This window comes from Lacerta agilis, chromosome 6, assembly GCF_009819535.1.
Source record: "Lacerta agilis isolate rLacAgi1 chromosome 6, rLacAgi1.pri, whole genome shotgun sequence".
NCBI lineage: Eukaryota > Metazoa > Chordata > Lepidosauria > Squamata > Lacertidae > Lacerta > Lacerta agilis.
This window is the reverse complement of record NC_046317.1, coordinates 38,490,901-38,507,600: the sequence shown is the minus strand read 5'-3', so window position 1 is coordinate 38,507,600 and position 16,700 is coordinate 38,490,901. Positions and strand designations below refer to the sequence as shown.

Below are 16,700 nucleotides of genomic sequence, written 5' to 3'. Positions count from 1 at the left end.
TTGGCTTTCATCCTTCTCAACATCACCCAGTGCTTTTCTCTCTTGGTTGATATTCACTGTGTAGCATGTGTTGTTCTTCTTTTATTATAATGCCACATTAGATCACTTGAAACATTCCTATAAGATCAGAATGAAGGGCGTATTGACAATTGAGATACTTTCTTTTCCTTGCCAGGCTCTCAGCCCCACTCACCTCACAGAGTGTTTGTTGTGGGGGAGGAAGGGAAAGGAGAATGTTAGCCGCTTTGAGACTCCTTCGGGTAATGAAAAGCGGGATATCAAATCCAAACTCTTCTTCTACTCTTCTTCTTCTAATTGATTTCAACAACATGTCTTGCGGCCAGGAATAGCTTAAACCATCACATGAGCTAATGTCCAAGCATGAATCAACAGGTGTTGGCTATTTGGAGAGTCCCGCAAGAAATTCATTATTTAAATGCAGTGAATACATCTCAGAATAGCAGCACCAATGTAACTGGTTGCACAGGAGTGCCAGCTTGGCCCCCTGACCATGGGTGCCATGCAGCATGTATGGCCTTGGCACTGAAATGTGTGGGTGCCCGTCCTCCTCATGGGGAATTTTGTATGTGCTCAGCCGCGCAGTGCCTCAGGGAGTTGGCACCCACGGGTTGCATACTTGATAAGATCAGTAAATAAGTTACTGAATATGTGATTCTGAATATGACTGTACTGTAAACTTATCTGGTGGTTTTAATTATCTGCTCTGGAAATGTGACGAAATAACACCCCTACAGTCCGTTCAGAATTAATCCATTCTGTGAGTTCAATATGTGGCCTAGTAATAAGTCCACATGATAAGTGAAGATAACCATTGATTCAAAGGCAGGTTCAGAAAATGTAAAACACACCTAACAACAAAATATAGTGAATTTGGAGGTTTTGATTCTATATTTTCAACAGACAAAACCAAACAGGTACATACATATTCTTAACTTGGTTTTTAAATTCTAAATAAACTTCTGCTATTATATCTCTTTTTCATTAAGTGAAAAATATGGGGTGATGGTGGTGGTTTGCTTCCAAACAGAAGAGCACATCCCTAGGTTGCTACAATTAAGTTAAATGAATGTATAGTATATATCCAAAGCAAGGACATAAGTATCAATATCTGTCACATTAAGTTTTGGTGGTTGAGAAATGATACATGTAAAATACTATCAGAGTTTTAGCCTGCATTTATTACTGGGAAGCAGGTAAGGTGTATTTTATCTCCTGTTGACCTGCTTCTGTGTGCTATGCATACATACATACATACATACATAGTGTAATTGTTTTGTGCTTGTTTAATGTTTTGCTTTGGGGAAAATTAAGCACACTCATTTTTTTAAATATGAGCACACATACCTCGACTCCTCCATGTATATGGAGACTAATACTTGGTGGGTGCTCTAGAAAGTATCACATTTTATTATATAGCTTTTCATAATTCTTTCCACAAACTATGGGGAAGAGCTAAACCTTTTGCTATGCCATGTGGCTGAAAAGCAAACCAGCCATTTAAAAGGAGAGTGAGCGTTCATTCCGTCTGCCTTTGTTAAAGTCACACTTCATGGTCTCAAAGAGCAATTTCACCAGCTCAGTCTTCCCTCTGGCCACCATGGCTTTGGAGAGCTCAAGCACCTCAGCTGTGTAGTGACGACACACCAGCCTAAGCTCCTGCTGCACTCGCTGTTTGGGATATTTCTCCTCAGCCTTCTTCACCCACAACTCTACTTCCTTCATCAGCATCTCTTTATTTATCCTCTTCTGACTGAACAAGGCAAGCAGCATTTCCATTAAGCAACGGAAGCTCTCTGTGTAAACAGAACCCACACCATCCAGCTCTATTGCCTGCTTGAAGCATTCCATGGCGTTCAGGTCTTCATTTTTTATCCGAAGGCATTTCCCCCTCAGCAGCTGGATTTCAGGCAAAACATTCCCCAGGTCTAATTCCATGGCTTTGGCAAAGAACACGAGGGCATTGTTCACGGCATTTTCATCTACAAGTAAAAGTTCCTGCATGGCATCTACTCCCATGTAGTAACATACCTAGAAGATCAGTGGATGGGCAGGGAGGGAAAGGAGGAACACTCAGTATTTATTTAAAAAAAAAAAACATGTCAAAAGAACAAAGATGGCTTACAGCTTGCAGGAAAATGTTCATTGCTGAGTAACAGCCAGAAAACACATTTTTTTAATATAATGGTGATGAATCATAAAAAACTTTCTTGAATATCTTGTACTTTCTCTTAAAGCACGGGGGGGGGAACCTGTGGCACTCCTGTAGTTGTTGGACTGCATTTCCTGCCAGCAATGGCCAATGGTGAGGCATGATGGGAGTTCTAGTTCAGCAACATCTGGAGGGCCATAGGTGTCCCCTCCCTTTCTTAAAAGTTTGTAGAGTGAGGCTGTGTGTTGGATTCTGGGAAGGGATTCGTAATAACAGAGTTACATTAAAAAAAACCCAACCCTGTATGATAAATCATTAAAGAAACTAAAACAGGACCTCAGTGGCATTCAGCTCTTCATTTTTTATCTCAAAGCATTTCCTCCTCAGAATGGGCAAGTTTCTATTGAGAGACAGAGAGCGCACCCCACAGAGACAAAGCTATTCCAGGGCAACTTCGGGGCTTTACATAGGTCAACACCATTGGCACCTTGAGTTGGTTAAGTAGGCTGCTAGGCAGGAGCTTTCTACTGTATTAAATTAATGTATTATATTATATTAGAGAAGGGAACAAAATATTCACAAACTATAGCCACTTCAACAAGGCTTCCTCCCAAGCACCTGGCTTGTGGGTGAGTCATACCAAACAGAACCAGAGCAGAAAGTTGGGCTGAAAGTTCAGAATAGTTCCTTATGTTGCTCATCCCTTCAGAGATCCATGCACACACAGGAACTTAAAAATGGATATACTCCCATTACATTCTGATTACATTTCTGAAATCTCTCTAGAATTAACACTCCAGAATTAAATAATTAAAAAGTGCAATCCTAACAATGTTTACTCAAAACTAAATCCTGTTGGGTTCAAATGGGGCTCGCTTCCAAGTTACTGAAATTAAGATTGCAGCCTTAGTCCTGTTAAAAGCCTGGATGAACAACAACACTTTTATTATCATACAGATAAAATAAAATGAAGACAATGACTATATCTGGACAAGGTGGTTGCTTTCACTCACCTGGCCTAGATCAAGGTAAGTCTTCAGACATGGATGCACCTTCATGACGTTCTCGAGATCAGCTTTGGCATCAGAGAGGTTTCTCTGGTCTGGCATCCCTCCCAGGCCCATCTTCACACGATCCAAATCACGCAAATATAGTTTAAGCAGCATCTAAAATAAAGAGCTATTAACTAATTTGACTCTGCCCTCCCCTCCTTACGCATTAGTTTGTATGACTGTTCTTTATTCCCCAGCCTCTCTTGTTAAAAGGGTCTCAGGGGTCAGAGCTTGGAAAGACCTGGTGGTACCATCAAGATAGGACTTTGGGGATGAAGTATGGGACCCCCCATTCCTCAGAATGAGAAGGGGAGGCCTCAGACACAGCAAGGCTGACTCGCCACATATGGAAGTAATGCATACGGCCATCTAAAGCCCCATCCCATAAGTCCAGAGTCTAAATCAGTAAATTACTGCTTCTGCCAAATACTGCCCTTCATTTCACTTTTAATTTGTGTACTTTTCTATATTACTATACACAAGGTGGTTTACAAGCTGAAGAAGTAACAAAATGGACAACGAAGACTGCACACTTAATAACAATCTGATCCAATACAAAAAAAAGTCACAATAACTTTAAAATAAACAGCTTATATCAAATAGACACAGATATTACTAAGCTAGATGGACCAAGGCTGGTTCATATGTTCTAACAGAGTTGGTAGCACTGGAATTTAAGCAGTGCCCTCATTAGGAGAAGTTACAAGAAGAGACTTTTTGTTTATGCAGTTAAACCAAAATAATTGATGCTGTCCAGAAAGGCAGCTGCATTAATGGCTTTCCAGGAAGCACAATGCTGACAGACACCAGCACCCCTGCCCCCACTAATACAAAACAACAACAACCCCCAGCTGGTCTCCCATAGCATTTGTATGTTACAAAGGCCTTGTTTTTAAAGGAGAATTACATACCTTGGCGCGCATGCAATATGCCTGCCAGTTAAGTACTGGATCTGGCAGCACATCTAAGGCCATGTTGCAGACTGCCATTGCCATCTCTTGCTTGCCAAGGAAGTGGAAGATTTTTGCTAGCCGGTTCAGAACAAGTGGGTTTTCTTTAGCTATCGCTATTGCCTTAAAAACAAACAAAGACACAATACATTGTTCCATTAGTGAACTTCTCCTTGCTCTGTTGAACAATGGGCAATGAAAGGGAAAATGTATGTGTCAACATTCAGCTTGGCCACCATTGTACATTATTATGCCCTTTGGAAGGACTGAAGTGTGCGAGGACATGAATTGAGATGGCACCTTGCTCTGGATGAGAAGGAAATGAGCAAAAGAGGGTATCTCTTCCCTTCTGTCACTTACACCACTGCCTTATATAAGCAAGTGGTGGCTGGCACCCATTGGAAAGAGGGGGAGACAGGGAGGCCAACAATAGGTACAGCCAGAGTCAACTAATTCTAGTTTGGTCTCCATCCTTCTCTCCACAAGGTTAAAACTGAGACTTGAGTAGAAGGGATCTTTGTTTTATAATACACCCGCATTATCCTTAATTATAATTAGCACCACTTGAAACATTCACAGCATTAACACCCCAACAGATCTTGCTTCTCCAAGGGCCACAGCTTTGGATCCAGCACAGAGCAGTACATCTCTCTCTGTAGCTTCTAGCTTCACTTTTGCAGCTCCACCCACTCTGGCTATTGTTCTGCTAGCAGCTGGGCAGGCCAGATTAAGATAATTTAGAGCAGGGGTAGGCAACCTAAGGCCCGGGGGCCGGATGCAGCCCAATTGCTTTCTCAATCCGGCCCATGGACGGTCCGGAAATCAGCGTGTTTTTACATGAGTAGAATGTGTCCTTTTATTTAAAATGCATCTCTGGGTTATTTGTGGGGCCTGCCTGGTATTTTTACATGAGTAGAATGTGTGCTTTTATTTAAAATGCATCTCTGGGTTATTTGTGGGGCATAGGGATTCATTCATTATTTCCCCCCCAAAATATAGTCTGGCCCACCACATGGTCTGAGGGACGGTGGACTGGCCCATGGCTGAAAAAGGTTGCTGACACCTGATTTAGAGGCCCTAAGCACTTAAAAGATTTTGGGGCCTCCATATATACAGTATCTTATTCAAAATATAAACAATAATAAACAGAAAAAAAGATTTTATTTTTCAAAATGAAACAAAACCCACAGCAAGGTGGAAAACAATGTTTATTTTGGTATACTTCCACTTTATTTATATTTGACAAATTTTTCTCCTACTTTTTCTAATTGCAAAGCCTCTGATCAGATCCTCAAAACTAACCTTACGCAACACACCTGCTTCTAAACTTAGTAGAAATAAGGCACCCAACCTGCCTTGTTGCATAGTTGTTCTTTTGGGATTTTTGTTGTACTTCAACTGAGAAAATGGAAGCTCAGATGAGCAATTTGTGACTATTAATGTTAAAAATCCATCAATGGAAAATTTCTGTGGTGCCCCCCCCCCCGCCTATTTTGCTTAATGGTTAATCCAGCCCTGCAGCTGGGTGAGGAGTGTGTGGGAAAAATCTCACCCATTTGTTTTATGGCACAGAGCAACTTCTTTGATTATGCTAAATCATGGCCCTTAACCAGCCAGGCAAAGCCATTAGCCTGACAAAGGAACTGGTTTGGAAAGCTTGTTCTTATACATTCTATTCCTCCAGATACAGGATCCCAAGAACTGGAAGGGGGGCCCATGGTATCATTCAGACAGACCCCCCCATAAAACTCATAACAATATATAAACCTACTTTTCCAAAACAGTAGAGGGGATCTGTCCCAGAGTACCCACAGTCATGAATAGCCATAGGGGTAGCTGAGAAGGAGTCTTTCCTTTCCAACAATATCCCAAGATAACACCAGGCCAAGGCTAGAAGAGAAGGAGGACAGAATTGGAAGCAGGGCAACATATTACAAACTGCATTGCAAATTCCACTCCACCTTCTCCAAGCAATTCAAAATGATTTACAGTCAGTTACTGGGGTTGGGTTATACCGGTAGTAGAAAAGTCCCAAAGGAACTTTTTACGCCCAGCTTAAACCAAGCACTGAGGTTTCCCAGCTGATGAAACAAACCACTTGTGAAAATAAAGAGTAGTTTGCCTCACTGGGCATGGAGGTTGCAGCAACGAAGACCACAGCCTCAGTTGAACTTCTACTAGCTGAGCTGAAGAGCCCAATTACACACATCTGGGTTGCAACAGTCTTGTGGGATGCAGAGCTGCATGCGTGAATTACACATGTAATTACATGTTTTTGGTCATGCAAGTGACTTCTCCTACCTCTGTAATGTAGGCTGGAGCACTTCAGGACTTGCTGAAGCAAAACCAAGGTTCTGTTGAAGGCTGGCAACCTTTTTTCCTCATCATTGCCCTTGTTCATCCACATCGCATCCAACCTGAAGTGAAGAGAGAAAAAGGCTATTGTGATTTGTTGTTCTGCATATACAGAGCTCTAAAACTGGCAAGCAACTGATTTATTCCAAATGCCACTGTTTTACCCCCATCCAATGGGTTTGGCAGCAATATTTCAAAACAGAGTTAATATAAAATACAAAAGACATAAAATGCAATATATAGTTCCCTAAAATAACCACTGTCTGCTGCAAAATACCCATTAGAGCAGTGTTTCTCACTGGGGGGGGGGTCATATGGCTCTCCTGGGATCCCCAGGATATTCCAAGGGGGGCACAGGTGAAAGTAATGTAAATGGGGGGCCACAGAGGGAAGTGAGAAGTTAAGAAAACAGAGAAGGGACCGAGAAAAGAAAACAGAAAATAAAAAATATTTTGACAAGAGCTTACAATTATATGTCTATAGTTGTATAGTACCACATATGGTATGATTAATCTTTTAAAAAATATATGCCATTTCTACTTCAGTTATAGGAAGGAACACTTGTAGCTAAGCCATTGGTTGTAGCCAATAGAAGGCTTTTTTTCTAGGCTAGCTGCAGCATGGGAAACAGCTTGGGGAGTGATCATAGCTGGGGAGGGAAGGATTAAGGCGCATCTTGTTTTCAAACTTGTCAAAATGTTGCGCCTTATACAGTAATGACTGATGCTTTGGCAAGTCTTTCTGTAAAGCATCGTTCTTTGTCCTTTCTAATTTCATGTGTCTACATTGCTGACATTATGCTTCCACGGCAACTGATTTATCTCCAATTTTGTAACAAAAACCCTTTTGATGTAACACAGGGAGGAAAGATCGCAGATCAAAATCTTTGTGGTTGTCTTTGATCTAATGCTGTTGGTTCATAGTTCTGTATGGTGCAAGGTGCCTACCAGAACAGTATATGAATACAGCCAACAAAAAAACATAGCAGAAGTAAACGAGAAACAACCCCCCCCCCGCACACAACCTACCCTTAACAACAGTACTTCTGCTCATTCAAAACCAGTATTTTCCTATGCCTATGGAGGTTCTGAGACTGTATTACTGATAAATTAGGCCCTAATCCACAAATGCTTAACTCTAATAATAGTGCAATATACACATCTACTCAGAAATAAGTCCTGCTTCAGTGGAGATTTTTCCAGATAAGTAACTTTTCTTCCAGGACTAATAGCAGGTGATGGGTGAATTAGTATTATAATTTTTTGCTGAAAGTCCGCTCACCCCTCTAAGTGCAGCAGCGTTGCGGGACAGCAGAGGCTTCCCTGGGCCCCACCGAGGGAACTGGAACAGCGGTGCCCTTCCCTGGATCCTAACCTGCACCCAGCTTTGGCGACTAGGGATGCAGGCTAGGGACTCGGGCTGTGCCAGGGGGCAGAGCCGACAATTGCCCTTTCTTTTTTGCGATTGAAAGTGATATGCTTCGTGTCATGTTTGGCCTTAACTCACTCCACAAGTTATTGCGTGCCAACCTGGTGCCCTTGAGCTGTTTTGAACCAGGACTCCCCATCAGCCATGCTGACTGAGGTTGATGGAAAGTTGTAGTCCAAAACAGCTGGAAGGTACCTGCTTGGTGTAGGCTGGACTACAACACTGGACTATGGATCAAACCAGATAATTCTGGGAGGTCTGTGATCAGATGTCCTCATGGAGCTCTTGCAGTGATGAATAATGGTAAATACGGCCATAGTGTAAGACCATAATGGGCTCTTGAGCTCTGAGTGGTGATTCACGAAGAGGCAAAACACCATGCAGGGGTTCCACAGGATTTATTTTGAGTTGCATATGCAAAAGCAAAAGGCACAATCCAAAAGTTTGGACTGAGCACTGAGAGACTGGCGCGTATTCCTTATAAAGACAATACAGAAACCAAAAATAGAAACCGAAAATTGGCTCACGGTTCACATGTTCCCTAGGAGGGTACCTCCCTATCCTCCCCCAGTCTGGGAATGTGTACCTGGCGAGCTTTGAATATACTTGGCAGGCTTCCCAGAAATATAGCAACATCACCTAGCTTGTCAGCACACAGATCCGCTATTGTATGCTGAAAGTTGAACCTATTCATAGGGCATGTGGTGTGTGCCTAATCAAGCAAGAAAGCATAACTTCAGTTAACCGGCAATAATACTTATTGCATTAGATAGGAAATACAAAGCATAAATCAATAATACCCATGCAGGGGGGATGAGTCCTACTAACTAGGAAATACCTACATCTTAATGGACTGAATATAATGTTAATACAGCAAACAGGAGCCAACTCCAGCTGCATTCCTCCTGTCTGCTCAGAAAGCGCATACATCCCGTCCAAGGCTGAGAGCCCCCCCTTGCTCACACAACTCAGAGCTGCCCCTCTCCCAAAGACTCATAGGAACAATACACAAATTAAATCAATACATACCAATACATGTAAGGATACACAACTCCAACAAGCCTGATGCCTCCAGTATGATCAATCAACAAGACCAGCTCTTAAGCCCATTAAAGGCTAACCACAATTAATATTAACGGCACATTCCTTAAAAGGGGCTTTCCGTCCCCCTCTCTCGTGATGGTGTTTCTATGGTAACAGCCAAGGTGCTATTTCTGTATTAACAGGCCATTGTTTTAATTCCAGACTGTGCACCGTTATCTAAACCTTGAAGCTGCTGGCTAGTTTTGGCTGATTTCCCAGAAATAGTTGAAGAAGCAACATTAGGCACATTCCTTTGTCTCTCTTAATATTACAGAAAAATACAGAAAATATATTAATGCACAAATGCTGTGAATGATACACAAATAAACAAGCTTAGAAAGCAATTAAGGCATTCATATCAATATGGGATATTTAGCTATTTGAACTGTCCCCTTCAATAGGAAACCTGATTCAGATCAGGGCAGCAGTGTTAGGGTTTTTTATTGTTTTTTTAACCTCTTTTCTAATGCTGCTTTCCTAACCTGAATTGCTTCCCCATTACCTTCAACTCGTCCCTTGTGAGACAATTTTTAGCCAGGGTAGGGGAATAGAACATCATAAGACCACATCTCTGATCCAAGTCTGGTGATGGCAGAATTTATGGTTAAAAGCATGCTAGGAATCCGATGCAGTGATGTCTAGTTGGGCCACTCAGCCATGAAACTCACTGAAGTTGGAGCATACGGCAATCTGTAGAAAACATGAGTTGCCATTTGCTAGGGCTGCCGCACGTCCAGAATTTCCCGGACATAGTCAGAAATCGCTGAAATATCTGGGTAAATCCAGACATATGGCAGCCCACATTGGTAGTGTAGATTTTGGCAAATTTCATTAAAAATAGCTCCAAAACTACGGCTATTTTTTTTTAAAGCACTCAGACAGCAACCAGGGAAGCACAGACCTGTGCCCAAGAAAGCATGGGTCAAAAAGTAAATGTGGATAAGCCCTAAGTGGATTCCTTCGCAAAAAGTTCTAGACTTGCCCCTCGGAGCCAATCTTGTTTCTTTTTCCATGAGGTGGCTTTCCATCCTGGATTCTTGCCTCACCTGATGTGCAGGGTGGCCATAGTGAAGTACCAGCTCCGTTTCTCCTCCAAAGGGATCTGAAAGAGGGAGAGAGAAGTTCTTCGAAAAGCAGTATTTGCCTCCCTGCAAATACATTTTTAAATATCATTGCCTTCTTTATTTTCCACCCTTCTTCGGTTGTGGAATCCAAGGTGGCATTCATGTGGTTCCCAAGCAGTGGTCGCCCAACCAGCCACCTGGTTAGCTCCTCTAAGGTGATGGCCTCAGGTGCCTTCAGGTCTGTGCTGAACACCAGTAGCTCCATTAAATCAAGGACTTTGGCAGCTAATCCTGTCCTCGCCATGTTCAGTAATGTAATATTAATAATGTAATGCATATTAGGAGGAGAAATGCACATTAAATGGTGACAAGAAAATCACAGACTGATGCAGGAATGTGATGAAATAAACTTAAGACCGGGAAAATGGGAAACTAAGAGAAATCAAAACTGACCAATTCTTTCATTTCTAGAAGTAAATCCCACTGATATGATATCAATGGGATTAATTCCAAGGAGCACAATCCAGAGAACATATTCTTTTTCTTGTCTCTCTGTGTGTCTGTATACATGCTGATATATGCACATTGATTCACATTCAATGATTATTGATTGATGGATCAGTAAACAACTCAGACTAATTAGCTAAGATGTATTTAATTGGGCAGCCATGAGTAACAGGAAACAGGTACTAGCTACAAGAAGCTCTGAGCAAAGCAGGTAGAATAGCAACATTTTTATGTGACTCAAGGTGGCAATTATTTTCTAAAACATTTTTTTTGTAGTTACTAGTATGGGTAGTTTGATGTGTGTCCCCCCCACTGCTGCTGCTTTCTCTAATGTCTTAAGAAGTTTGGACTCTGCACAGTTGTAGTAGTTTAAACATAAATATAGCCCTGCCCCTCAGTGCAAACATTTTTCTTTGACAAACAGTGCTCCAGTTCAGCCACCTGCATTTTCCCTGTTGTCTGTTGCTGCAGGGGATGATAAACTGGGTGTGCAAAAGGTTGCACCTTTGTTTGGACAGCTTGAGCCAAGTAGTCCAGAATATTTAAAAAGCATCTAATAAGAAAACTGGATAGTGTTAGAAATTGGTGCAGAGGGTTGTGATTTGAGCCCAGGCTGTTCAGGGACTTCTTGTGAGCACTGCAACCACTTCTCTAATAGGTTTGAACATTCAAAATAAAATATTTGAATTGGCCTCATCCTTGGTTATGTCTGGATCTTTCTTAAAGCCACATGTCTAAAGCATTAGGTTTATTTACTTTTTTAAAAAATGATCAAGGTTGCACCCAGTTACAGAATCCTTGTTTAAATTTACCCCTCCCCTGTGACGGCATGCTCCTCCCATCTGGGAGGATACCAAAACAAGCCCACCTCCACTAGGGACCATAGGTTTCCAGTCCTCCAACCTGCTCATGTTCCTCCAACCTTCTTTTTTTTAAAAAGTTTATTTTTTTCCTTGTTACAAAAATTGTACACGCATATCATAAAACATGACATGACCAACCCAAAATGAGTCGCTAGAGGGGTAGAATTCTAAACGTATTATTTTAGAGTGCATAATAATGAGGTGATTACATAGTCGAAACAAAATAAATAAAAAAATCCTTCCAGAGGTGATTACAGTTAAGTTCCTCCAACCTTTCCCTGTGATTATGAAGGCAGATTTTCAAAAGAACCTAAAGACCTGAAGCTCGTATGCAGCACTGTGCTAGAAAGGTGAGTGTCATGCCGTGACTTGTACCTGTGTGTCAGCTTCATGGTGGTGAACAAGCGGGTAGCAGAATGCATTGCCCGGCTGGCAGCTGTTGCTGTAACCAGATGTGACTGAGCAATGCCCCAGAAAACTATCGCGGGCTGGTTGTGACGCATGTGCAAGCCATTCTATAGGCGTTTCATCTGCTGCAAAGACTATGGGTCTGTAGCAACTTTTTCCTAACAGGATGTTTATTAACCACACACACATACCAAAAACTTCAACCCATCAGGTCAAATGCCTGCTGGAGCAGAACAGTCTTGGTCAAGCAGTGAGAAGCCAGGGAGATAGGGAGTAGAGAGACCTCCGTAGGAAGCTGCCCTGCACAGAGGTCAGGCCATTGGTCCATTTATTAGTATTCTCAATGCTGACTGGCAACAGCTCTCCAGGATTCAGACAGGGGCCTCCCCCAATCCTGCTTGGAGATGCCAGGAATTGAACCTGGGGCCTTCTGCACACAAAGCAGATGCTCTCCCTCTGAGCTACCTCCCATAGTAGGGAGCTCCACAATCGAACCGAGGTGCCATTGAGCATAGCAGGACAAAAGGGACTCATCCTCACAAGAGGCCATGAGGATCTAGGGTTCTGATTCTAAAAGTCGGCTTATCAGTATTATCCATTGGCATCTCCTTTGTTTGCTTTTGAACATTTATGCAGGATTAGGTGTTGAAGGACACAAGTGGTTTAATGAAGCAGTGGTTCTTAATGAGAAGCGCTTTTTTCTTGGCTTGTCTCAGCTCCCTGAGGGATTTTTTTGGTAGGAAAGAAGAAAGAAAGATAAAGAAAGAAAGAAAGAAAGAAGAAAAGAAAGAAAGACAAAGAAGAGAAAAGAAAGAAAAAAAGAAGAAAGAAAGAAAGAAAGAAAGAAAGAAAAGAAAGAAAGAAAAAAGAAAGAAAGAAAAGAAAGAAAGAAAAGAAAGAAGCAGTCGCAAGCTAACTGTAGATGCAATTGCTGCTGTAAGAACAAGCACCTTCCCTACACAGATCAACAGGTAATACAGTCGTACCTCGGGTTACGTACGCTCGGGTTGCGTACTTTTCGGGTTATGACCTCCGCTGACCCGGAAGCGCAACCGAAGCTGTGTGCGATTTGCGCATGCGCAGAAGCGTTTTGTGGTCTGCGCATGCGCAGAAGCGATTTTTCCGTTGTGAATTATTCGGGTTATGTCCTTTTCGGGTTACGTACTGTAACCTGGAACGAATTAAGGATGTAACCCGGGGGTACCACTGTCTGCCTACCTACCTCACAGGGTCGTGGGGATTAAATGACAAGGGGGGAGACCATGGATGCTGCCTTGAGCTCTTTGGAGAAAAAGCTGGGATATAAATGCAATCAATCAATAAAACTAATAAATAAATAAATAACAACAACTAATGCAGCACCCACACTTCTGAAACATTTCTAGACAACAGGTGGGTATGGTGCACATTCTGAAAGAGAAAATGAAAAGGGGGTGCGTGTGTATTGGCTAGTATCCCTCTTACAATGAATGACCCATTGAATGGCAAGTGACATCAGAAGGTAAAACAGCCTGCCTACCTGCTTCCCATAAGCAAGAGCCTTGCCGTAGAGAGTGAGGCCTGCGGTCAGTTTCTCCATCTTCTCTTCCTTCGTTCACCAGTCCAACATCGAAGGCATAAGCATAGCCCTGCTCAGCCAAGCAACGGGCCTGCTCTGAGCTGGGGATCCCCTTGCTTCTTGTGTTCTTCTGAATCTAAGCCCATTAAGAGGGAGAGTCTTTCAGTGCACATAGCCTCTTCTTGCTCATTGTTCAGCCTATCATAAACGTAGGCGAGGTTGGCCCAAGTGTTCAGATTCTCAGGGTCCTCCTGAGAGATGCAGAGGAAAATCTCCTTGGCTTGCTCCACTTCTTCCAGGTAGAAAGAAAAAACCCCAAGGAGGTTTCTGATGGCATACTGCTGCAAGCCAGTTTTCGAGCTCTAACTCATAGGTTAGGCTCTCTCGTTTCAGCTTCAAGTCTCTCCCTTGGAAATTCATAGGTGAAGAAGACTCAAAGTTCAAGTTCATATCTAAGTGAAAGTGACCTGGAATGTAATCCATCTCGTCAATGAGAGTATCAATGTCCACCTCGGCTTCTTCCATTTTCACGTGGAAAGAGTATCAACCACTCCAGGCTCTCTCAAACAGCTACTTTCCCCTGTTATTTTTCCATTCAAGATGTGGTTTTTTTTGTTTGTTTTTTTACCGTCCTGTCAGGGTGTTTGCCTTTGGAAATCCTCCACCTCTTTCTATACCTGTATTTCTGGTTTAGCTGATTCACATGAAGTCTGGGAAGGGAGGAGCAAAATAAACGCTTTGTCATTCCACAGCCAACCGGCTGGTTCAGGGTTCTCATTTGGTCAGTGAATCACAGAAAGCAGAGACAAGAACTACTCAAGCAACCCCTCATTTGTCAACAAAGGGAAAAGCTCCAGGTCCTGGAAGGCTAATACAGTACAGTGATCGGCTCCTTTGAACAAACTTGCATTTCAAGTACATTATTAACATGGCTTTCAAAAGGCTAGTAGCAGGGAGAGCAAATTGTGCTTCATCCCAGCTACCCATAATGCCTACCCAGCGCCGAGGACCTTCTGGTGGTTCCCTCACTGCGAGAAGCAACGCTACAGGGAGCCAGGCAGAGGGCCTTCTCGGTAGTGGCGCCCGCCCTGTGGAACACCCTCCCAGCAGAGGTCAAAGAGATAAATAACTATCTGACATTCAGAAAATACCTGAAGGCAGTCCTGTTTAGGGAAGTTTTTAACCTGTGATATTTTAATGTATTTTAATATCTGTTGGAGGCCGCCCAGAGTGGGCGGGGTACAAATAATAAATATTATTATTATTATTATTATATATTATTATATTATTATTATTATTATTATTACCACCATTACAAGAAATGCTTTAGAATGTCAAGTTTGGAACGGAGTGGGATGCAACCTAGTACAACCATATTGCTGCACACCACTCCAATCTCGAGCAGTGCAAGATTCCAGGGTTTCTGGGAACTTACCCAGGGTTTTGCAGTTCCTTTTGGAATGAGACACAGCAGAGACTCTAAACCACTGAGCCTCTTGGGCTTGCCGATCGGAAGGTCAGCAGTTCGAATCCACGCGACGGGGTGAGCTCCTGTGGCTTTGTCTCAGCTTCTGCCAACCTAGCAGTTTGAAAGCATGCCAGTGCGAGAAGATAAATAGGTACTGCTGCGCTGGGAAGGTAAACGGCATTTCCGTGCGCTCTGGCTTCCGTCATGGCTAGAAGCGGTTTAGTCATGCTGGCCTCATGACCCAGAAAGCTGCCTGTGGACGAACGCCAGTCCCTCGGCCTGGAAGCGAGATGAGTGCCGCACCCATAGTCACCTTTGACTGAACTTAAACATCCCAAAGCTGCATCCTTGGATTCAAGCATTGTGCTCTGCCTCTCTGGCTTTCCACCCTGCAGCTTACCTTCTAGGTCACATTACACACACTTTCAAGTCTTATCTCTAGTTTTTGTCTTTCCTACTATCTAAGAAGTAGGAAAGGAGGAGCCCCACCCATTTGTCACCTGGCACAAAACTCCTTTTCTTGGTTCTCTTAACGGCCCATCACCTAAACACAGGAAGCTAGCCTAGCTTATATTTTAACACTTGCTGGGCCCAGGGGTTAGAATGGGTCTGGCACTCAGTTTAACACTATCAGCCTTGATTAAATGCCAACGCTTGCTGGATCCAGAGATTATAGGAGCCTGGCACCCACAGACTCACAGCAATATAAAAGGGCAAGTTACCATTCCTTGTTCCTTTTCCCCTAGTGGTGGGAAGTTCCAGAGGTAGTCTTGGGTTTCCTTTGAAAGAGGCAACCCTGGAGAAGATTGATGGTGTTTTCATAAGAATTTTATTACTTGCATCGTGAAGACAAAAAACATTCCTTCAGCAGGTAGTGCAGGTGCTAACCTTGCCTTAGAGTGCAGCTGATACAGCCTCAGATTGCACCCCAGTTTACCTACCTCCATCTAAAACAGGGATGGGGAACTGGATCTGTCTATCAGGTGATTGTACCTTCAGGTGTGAAGGAAAAAAGCTCCCTTTGCAGCTGCAGCTCCTTAAGAAGACTCTACCCTTGCCTCCCTGGCTTGAATTCAAGGTGCAGCTGCAAAGAATGAATCAGAAATGTGTTCCTGGTTTTTTCCTTTGCAGCCAAGACTCGGCGCTTTTCATATTTGGCATCTTTTAAAGTGCCAGTTTTCCCTTCCAAGGAAGAAATGAGAACCTCATGGCTTGAACTTCCCCTGCTTGGCGTCATATATGACAGCAGACATGGGAAAGGTGGGTATGGCTTGGCAGTCCAATTTCTGAGGCCTCACAGGCCTGAATAGTTCCATGGGCTGGAGGTTCCAAACCACTGATCTGAACTTTCAGCCATACTACCATCACCACCAGGCTGGGACATGGATAGTTTTGGTTATCATCCTTCACTGCTCCCAACAGCAGAGTGTTTAATTCAGGCATAGGCAAACCCGGCCCTCCAGATGTTCCAGACTGGTCCTACTAGCTAGGGATAATGGGAGTTGTAGTCCCAGAACATCTGGAGGGCCGAGTTTGCCTATGCCTGGTCTAACTGCATGGGTGAGGAGATTACTTTCTCCCACTGATTAAACACCTGGTATTACCTGGTCATGGTTGCTGGGGAGCTCTCATGGATGGGGGTGCTAGTCTCCTCTGTGGTCCCCACAGAAACTCTGAACAGTGGCAGTTGAAACTGCCACATCAGCTGAGGCCGGAGAGGGACAACTGCCACTGTTACTTCCCTACCCTGAAGTCATAAGTCACCACTGCCTTGTAAAGAACCTTGTTGTTGTA

At 43.2% G+C, this 16,700-nt stretch overlaps 1 protein-coding gene across 1 annotated transcript; it reads right to left on the bottom strand.

Moving 5' to 3' along the window:
- Nucleotides 1–17: 17 nt before the first annotated feature.
- On the bottom strand, nucleotides 18–16,581 carry TTC22 (tetratricopeptide repeat domain 22). Its single transcript, XM_033152032.1, is given in 12 exon segments — nucleotides 18–117; nucleotides 1,551–2,049; nucleotides 3,184–3,336; nucleotides 4,134–4,295; nucleotides 5,944–6,062; nucleotides 6,474–6,589; nucleotides 10,085–10,140; nucleotides 13,400–13,474; nucleotides 13,476–13,529; nucleotides 13,531–13,794; nucleotides 13,796–14,148; nucleotides 16,511–16,581. Coding segments are annotated over 11 exon segments (1,686 nt in total). The 5' UTR covers nucleotides 13,964–14,148; nucleotides 16,511–16,581; the 3' UTR covers nucleotides 18–97.
- Between the last annotated feature and the right edge of the window lie 119 nt (nucleotides 16,582–16,700).